This window comes from Rhagoletis zephyria, unplaced genomic scaffold (assembly GCF_001687245.7).
Source record: "Rhagoletis zephyria isolate East Lansing unplaced genomic scaffold, Rhagoletis_zephyria_1.1 Rzeph_scaffold_09522, whole genome shotgun sequence".
In the NCBI taxonomy this organism is placed as follows: domain Eukaryota; kingdom Metazoa; phylum Arthropoda; class Insecta; order Diptera; family Tephritidae; genus Rhagoletis; species Rhagoletis zephyria.
The window spans coordinates 1-8,630 of NW_016166600.1; the positions used below are offsets into that span (position 1 = coordinate 1).

The 8,630-nt window shown below is 36.8% G+C and overlaps 1 protein-coding gene across 1 annotated transcript in view; it reads right to left on the reverse strand.

The window, feature by feature from the left end:
• Positions 1-7,488: 7,488 nt before the first annotated feature.
• Positions 7,489-8,630, reverse strand: part of LOC108375845 (protein enabled-like) — an 8,276-nt gene continuing 7,134 nt past the window's right edge. The window contains exon 4 of the mRNA XM_017631990.1: positions 7,489-8,239. Within this exon, the coding sequence (XP_017487479.1) occupies positions 8,018-8,239 (222 nt within the window). The 3' untranslated portion in view covers positions 7,489-8,017. The remainder of the gene's footprint in view (positions 8,240-8,630) is intronic.

Here is an 8,630-nt window from a genome sequence, read left to right on the forward strand (position 1 = left end):
AAATTCATTACCATGGCTTGTGCATACTCTGGATCTTTCAATTTTGTTTCTATTCAATCCACAGCGCAATGGTAGAGAACTGGCGATGTGGATACAATTTTTTAATATTGGATTCGTAAATCAGTTTTCCTTGCTCATGGCGTTATTAAAAGCTGCTTTCTTCATTTTAAATGAAATATTTTATAAAACTTATCTTTATTTTTCCACAGCACTTTGAGTTTTGAGCATCTTTTCGTTTCGCGTCTTTCTTTTTTCTGTTGATGTGCGCATTTGAACTTCTTCAGTACCAAGTACTTTATAATACGGTTTAAATTATTACGTTTACATATAAAAAAAATGTCATACCACAATAAAAACTTTTATTTTTACTTGCTTTTGCTATGAGAGGGTCGAATAATGGTAAAATTATCGTTTTAAACTATTTAAGTTCAAAATTATATCCAAGTACTTCAGTACTCGACATTATTTGGCAGGTACAACTACTTTTGTTAAGCACAAAATGCAGCCCTAGTGAACCTTGCGGTTACTTTGGCAACCAACTACCGTTATTTTGGTAGCAGTGCACTTTAGCGAAAGCAGGCCAAAACGGACGGAAAAGTTCGAGAGTGGTATCAATCGACGCGTCTTAACGCCAACAATAACAATCCGAGACCGGAAATTAATGGTGAAAAAATTAAACATAAGGGGTATTCTCGAAGTATTGCACGATGCACGTATTGCACGAAATGCAAAAATACTATCCCAAATTTCGAAGAGTACGAGAGCACCCCATTGCAAAGTGGGAGAATGCATGGGTAGCAAGCAGCGAAATTATGTATCAAATACAATAACAAGAGACAGCAGAAAAAAATGAAGTGAGCGAGATGAGAGGAATGAGAGAAATATGTAGCAATTCCAACAACAAAACAACTAGCACAGGGTCGCATATATCTTGCTATGCTATTTTGCAAAATATATACATGGGTTTCGACGTTGCATATTTTGCAGCGATAGGAAATGTCGTTTCCCATGTATTTTGTTGTTGTGTGTTTGCAAGTTATGCAATCCATGCAATCCGTGCTNGAAATTTGGAGTAGTATTTTTGCATTTCGTGCAATGCGTGCATCGTGCAAGACTTCGAGAATACACCTAATAACAAGAGACAGCAAAATAATGAAGTGAGCGAGATGAGAGGAATGAGAGAAATATGTAGCAATTCCAACAACAAAACAACTAGCACAGGGTCGCATTTATATTGCTATGCTCTTTTGCAAAATATATACATGGGTCTCGACGTTGCATATTTTACAGCGATAGGAAATGTTATTTCCCATGTATTTTGTTGTTGTGTGTTTGCAAGTTATGCAATCCATGCAATCCGTGCTACGTGCAATGGCTTTGCAAGATTTGGAGAATACCCCTATTNTACAGCGATAGGAAATGTTATTTCCCATGTATTTTGTTGTTGTGTGTTTGCAAGTTATGAAATCCGTGCTACGTACAATGGCTTTGCCAGATTTGGAGAATGCCCCTAATGTTCCATAACGCCGTACTACTAATGGTTGATAATAGGTTTGTTCGTCGAGCAAAAAATTTGTACGAATTTGTACGAATTATCACGATTTTTGCCCAAATCGCGTTCGTGCAGACCAAAAAATTATCCAACACTCAAAAATTGTGAGAGCAAAGTGACAGTTCTCTTGGAGAGAAGTTGCAAATTCTTGCTGGAAAAAATTTTGCCAGCAAGAATTTGCAAACACGAAAAACATGTGGTTGTGGCGCATGGTTGCATTTTTGTCTACAATAATTTGAATAAATTAGTTCGTTAAATTTAAAAATTTATAAACACGAGCGATTTTTTTATGAAAAAAGGAAGTAAATAATTGTTGATATAATTAATTTAGTTAATTCCAATGATNATATACAAGCAGTTTAAATACCGCAGTATCCAAACAATGTATTGGTACGGTTTTGAAGTCAGCCAAACTCAGGGCCAGAAACATACACATGCTGCGCGTACTAGAGACGATTGCACACTAACTCTACCTCGGTCACGTGCAGTACCTGCACCACCTCCGCACTTGCTCTTCCTTAAGAACTCACCGGCAGTGGGCTACGTCCTACGTTGCCCAATGCTGCGCTGACCCGACCGCCTCCACAGCACACGTGGAGTTCGCCCAAGCATGACAACATTAATACAACCACGCCTCTACACAACACAACAATAGACACACACATACAGACGTAACCGCACCATGATCTTTAGCATTCAAGCCTGTCGAATGATCGGAGGGGAACGCACTTGGCTGGGCAGATAGACGATTCGAAATTCTTCACAGTGAGCGACGGCGCTCCCACCAGGATTATGGGCAGCTGCAGTAGCTCGCCTGACAACAATCGTAAGCGCTGGTCTGATAAAAAGCTTAACGTGGCGACCTACCCTGACCTTAGCTTCAGACCCTCTGTTCATAGTCGTGTCGACCGACTTTGCTTCCGGGGAACACCGAACCTACATCCACTTTTTTAAACCTGATTGGAACGGCTTTGCGGAAGTTACTGAAAACAGTTTCTCTGCCCTTCCCACAGCAACCTACGTTCACGTAGCTGAGCGTAAGTTCCGCAAGGTTGTGACTGCCGCTGCAGCCCGCTTCATACCAGCCCGATGTAGTTCGCACCCCCGTCCGCATTTTCCTGCCAGCTATCTTTTTTTGTTATTTTTATATAAAAATATCGGCTAAACTTTAACCAAAACCGTGTAAATCACAGTTTCAAACTTTGTACAAAATTTAGGAAAATTCAGCAAATTTTCATCACAATTTCAACTTATTCTGAATTTTTAGAAATTTTTTTGGTATACAGTTTTATAGCCCATACAATTTTAGTCCAATGCAGTGCAAGTTTCAAGCGGCTAAAAAATCGCGAAAAGCCCGATTAAGAGAACTTAACCATTTCCATTTGAAGATGCCCAATAAAAACATGAATTTGAGATTCCGAGCCCTATTTATAAACTTGAGCTAATTTATGCGGCTGGAAAAGCTAAATTTGCAAACGGAATGCAATCGCAACCCTAGTCGATGTTAGGAAACCCCACGATTGAGAGAAATAGAAGTTGCGCCAATCACGGTACCGCTATACCTCTCTCAGTGAATTTGACTGACTCGTTGTTTGTATGACGTCACACTTGTGCAACTCGTTTATGTTTTCCTTGCAACATTTTTTCTTTTTCCATTCTTGCTCTCGTTTTGGCATTTCTCACTCGCAATTGCACCAGTGTGACGTCACACAAAAGTTATTCTCAAAAATCCTCTCAGATAGACGCAATCTTGTATTCTATCATTCTTGAGGAAACCCCAATACAGATAGAATAAAAGATTGCGCTGATTCACGATTGAGAGAATACAAAGGTTGCGCCGATCTCGGACCGCTATTCCTCTCTTAGCGAATTTGACAGAATCGTTGTTTGCATGACGTCACACTGGTGCAACTTGTTTACATTTTCCTTGCAACATTTTTTCTTCTTCTTCCATTCTTGCTCACGTTTTGGCATTTCTCACTCGCAATTGCACCAGTGTGACGTCACAAAAGTTATTCTCAAAAATCCTCTCAGATAGACGCAATCTTGTATTCTATCATTCTTGAGGATACCGCAATACAGATAGAATAAAAGATTGCGCTGATTGATGTGAAATTCGAGAGATTAACGTGAATATGACGTCATCGCCACATGCCGGCTAAGGTGCTGGAATCGAAGGCACGCATCCTCACAGTATGGCCCTTATTATGAGTTGCATTCGATTTTCGATCTTCGCTGGTTATCGAAGATCGAAAGTGAAATTCGTATTATGACCTATGCAACCGTGTCGAAATTTTCGTTGAGTATCGAATTTTCTGTCGAACAGAATTTTCCTTTCGATGGTGTAGCGAAGTGTTAGAAAATTGTGAAAAATGTATGATTTTGCAATTGTTTTCTTACTTTTTGGCGGCTATACTCTAATTTTAAATAGTTTTATTTTTTTTAATTTTACGTAGTTCCAACATCGTGAATAGTTTTAATAAATTTTAATAAATTTTAAATAGATTTGGATCACAAAATTTCTTAATATATTGTATGTCAAAATATGTTCGAAAGGCAACACTTAAACTCTCTTAAACATTTACTACTCCTGGCCAGTTTACTAAGCTCTCATCCTCTCACGAATCGTTCAACCAGACCTCCGTTGTACTAATTTTTACCACGTTTTTATAAACCCGCTATCTTTTTTATTTCATTTTAATTTGCACAAATTTACATAAATATGTATAAGCACACTATTTAGTTTGCTCGATTTGTAAACAAAGCTTGTCAGCGGCGAAAAATACACTATTGTGAACAACCTAAACGAGCGAAATACACAATAGCGCTATTTTTCATCGAATGGGCGCCATAATACCAAATGAAAATTCGTTCGATCAGCACTTTCGACCACAGTCGAAGATCGAATGCATCTCATAATAGGGGCCTATATCTTTTAAGAGTGGTTACGGTGATCGCCTCAAGTGTAACTTATACATCTCTTGCTGCTTATTCAAATCCGCCGGTTACCACAAAGCTTGCCCCAATCACTTTCAGGGAAAAATGTTGGGTTATTTTTTTTTTTAATTAGAATATACTATAATTTAAACCGCTTCTGGAGTGACTTGACAGTTGTTTGTTTGGAGTAGTTCACAAATATACATTTATTAGCCTGTTCCTTTGAACTTCGGACTAAAACCTGTGGAACTGTCAAACTACAATTTTACGCTCTCAAATGAGAGTAAAAGGAGAACAGATGCAGAAGTGCATAGGAACGCAAAAAGCACTATTTCCTGTAAAAACGTCAGACGGTTTGTTTACATGTCATTGGTACTACACTGATTTGGCTGAAATATCACTAAATAATTATTAAAATCTATACATATTCAAATATTTCGTTGTTTACTTCCATTTTTTAACAAATATTAGGTTCTTTGCTTTCACCGCTTTCGGTTTTTGTTTGCACATGTAAATCAGCTGATCGTTTGACACTTTTCATGAACTTACAGGAAAAAAAACTCCGGACTAAATCCTGTAACTTCTGACTATGAACAGTTGCTCAGTTACTCTCTCAAATGTGTTCCCTCTTACAGGTTTTATGTCAATAGGAACGACTTCCTGTAAGTTCTGACTAAATCCTGTAAACCGGACTGCTAATGGAATAATGGAACATACTATTTCTGTAAGTTCATGAAAAGTTTCAAACGATCAGCTGATTTGCATGTGCAAGCAATTACAAAAAGCGGTGAAAGCAAATAACTTTATATTTGTAAAAAAATGGAAGTACACAACAAAATGTTTGAATATAAATTGATTTTAATAATTATTTAGTGATATTTCAGCCAAATCAGTGTTGCACAAATGACATGTAAACAACCCGAGTGAGGTTTTTACAGAAAAAATTGTGCTTTTTGCGTTCCCGAGCACTACTGCATCTGTTCTTCTTTTACTCTCATTTGAGAGAGTAAAATTGTAGTTTGACAGTTCCCCAGGTTTTAGTCCGAAGTTCAAAGGAACAGACTAAATATAGAAGTATTACACATATGGTTGAATGTCACTTTTCCGCCTAAAAGCCACATCAAACAATTCCTGAACAAAAATATATTGCGTTGCCAATTTATTTGGTTACGTTACATAAATTAAGCCTAGGTACCAATGGTGCTCTCGGATTTATTTCGAGGACCCCGGCATGATCTTGGTTTTTAAATAACTCTTACCCTCTTACAAAATAAAACAACTCGCCATAAAAAAAAAAATATTTTTAAATAGTTCTTAAAACAACCCTTACTTTTACAAATGGTTTTTATAGAGATTTAGACAAGCAATACAATGGGATGATTTTAAATCCCTCATTTACTGGTCTTCACTGTGTAAATGAACTTCAAAAAATTCAATTATGTATAACTAAAATAGCTTTAGTACAATCACGAGCACCTTTACATATATAAATATTAAGCCCGTTCCTTTAGCTTTTAAACGACGTTAAACGAAGTCTCTACGATGAGTAGAACACGAGATATAACAATTTAATGAAGGGCATAACTGGTTACATTCACGAGTAAATTCAACTTTGACGGATCATATCTCCGAAGAAAAAAAATCTTAGAATACGTGTTAGCTTATTTTATGTATAGAATCCGACTTACCTACAAAATAATGGGCCGTATGAATAAAAACTAAGCAATTGCCTTTTCTTAAAATTTCACACCTTCTACTTCAATTTATTTGAATAATTCGAGTAAAAGGTCTTAAATTTTAAAAACGCAATTGCTTACTTTTTTTCATACGGCCCTATGCCTCACATACGGAAGTAAAACATATTAAAAAAAAAAAAAACAAAAAACAATTTTAATTTTTATCAAATCCATTTAACTTTTGCTGTATATTCTTAAATACTAGCAGACCCAAGGTTTTACCACAATTGACTTTCTCGTTTGGTTCCGCGGTCGTCAGAAAGCATATCGCTACCTAAAGGTGCAAAATCTACTTTTTTCAAAATTTAGTTTTTGATGCAGAATGACAGATAATGCCAAACTACATTGACTTTTCGTCGCTCCTGAATAATTTCGAAAAAATGGACTTTGCGAAAAATTCTGGGATGACGTTGATTGCATAAAATTTTCGAATGTAAATTTTCTTAATCGACGGGTGGGGTGCGGAGGAATCTTCTACTGTTAACTCTTTAAAACAAGTTTATTGTAATTTGAACTTCGGACTAAAACCTGTGGAACTGTCAAACTACACTTTTACTCTCTCAAGTGAGAGTAAAAGGAGGACAGATGCAAAAGTGCACGGGAACGCAAAAAGTTTCCTGTAAAAACGTTAGTCGGTTTGTTTACATGTCATTTGTACAACGCTGATTTGGCTGAAATATCACTAATTATTCAAATCTATACATATTCAAATATTTCGTTTTTTACTTCCATTTTTTCTTACAAATATAAGGTTCTTTGCTTACACCGCTTTCTGTTTTTGTTTACACATGCAAATCAGCTGATCGTTTGACACTTTTCATGAACTTACAGGAAAAAAAAACTCCGGACTAAATCCTGTAACTTCTGATTAGGAACAGTTGCTCAGTTACTGTCTCAAAAATGTTTCCACTTATAGGTTTTATGTCAATAGGAACGACTTCCTGTAAGTTCTGACTAAATCCTGTAATATTTGTTCGGGAACATTTTTCTTTAAGTCGAAAAATCCCTAGAAATCGGCATGGCAGATTTAGGACTAAAGTTAAAAAACGCAGTTTTATTGTGGCTTTCGGCAGAACACTGTATACCCCTAAAAACTCTGTTACATATTTATGGGCTTATGATATGAAAATGAGTAAAACAATTTGTTTAATTATTTTGTGTGTGTTGTTTGTATGTTTGTTTTGCTCTAAACGTAATCAGTTTTATTATAAGAAAAACTATTGTACATCAAAACAAAATATTCTAAAATAATGCTAAGTACAATACAATACATAAATTAAATACTTTTAAAAATTACGTTACTTAATTATTTGTTTACCAGCATACATTCTTCCTTTTTGTTATTCCCTCCCTTGCTCATTTTCATTTTCTCGATTTTTTATTTTTATTTTTTCAGCTTTTTCTTATACATATACTCTATATATTTCTCAATGTATGATTTATTAGTATTTAATTTATTTTTATATATATATTTATGTAGTTATGTATGATTTATTTTTAATAATGTATTTGGTAATGAATAGGATTAATAACGTCAAAATGAGAATGTGAGAGTCATTTGTGTTTTGCGCCGCAGTTGGCCCAATATTTTCATCTTCGGCTTTTATGTATGTATGTATGTATGCATGTATGTATACATATATAATATTGTGGTATATTATATCGTCCGACTTTGCACTGTTTGCGGGCGATTCGTCACTGGTAATCTCAAGGGCACTGAATGTAGGGCTTTGTTGTTTCCGCAAACGTCTACTAGAGTTTTGGCGCTGGGTTTCTTTTAATTGTATAGATATCACGAGCTTTCCTGTGAGAATTGCGTCTCCAGGGTGGGTCTTCGGTTTGGATTTTTGGCCTGGTTTCGTATCGGTGGTCCGGGACTGCCGCCATAACCCGCTGCGAATAATTGGGGGCATGAGTCTTTTATCAGTTCTTGTGTTTCGCGCAGCTGTCGCTGTACTTGAGGCGCGAGGCGTTGAACGCTGATTGCTGGCGGAAATTTGTATTCCGTCGGCGGCTGTAAATAAAAATTTAAATGAGTTAGTGTAGACTGTTGGAAAAAAGTTATCGGTTTTACTAGTACAATAACTGTGTCTTAGACGGTCCCAGGCCCGGTTTGAGAAAACAGGAGGGGAGACAGGGGGTTTTGGTATTTCCAGGGTTCGGGCTTGACTACCCCGCCTACCCCAGTCAAAGGCTGAAGAGTATACGGCTTCCGAAATCTTACCAATGACTTAAAACGGTATCGCGGGTGAACCCCCCTGGAGTGTGTTCGTTGGCTGGATAAGCAAACTAGTGAGACGAACTAGGCTGAAAGATAAGCTAGATGCACGTGTAAGATCGTACAGCTGGTGAGATCTGCAAGGAAGAATGTGGCTCGTCAAGCAACTCGAGCGGGTGTAGAAAAC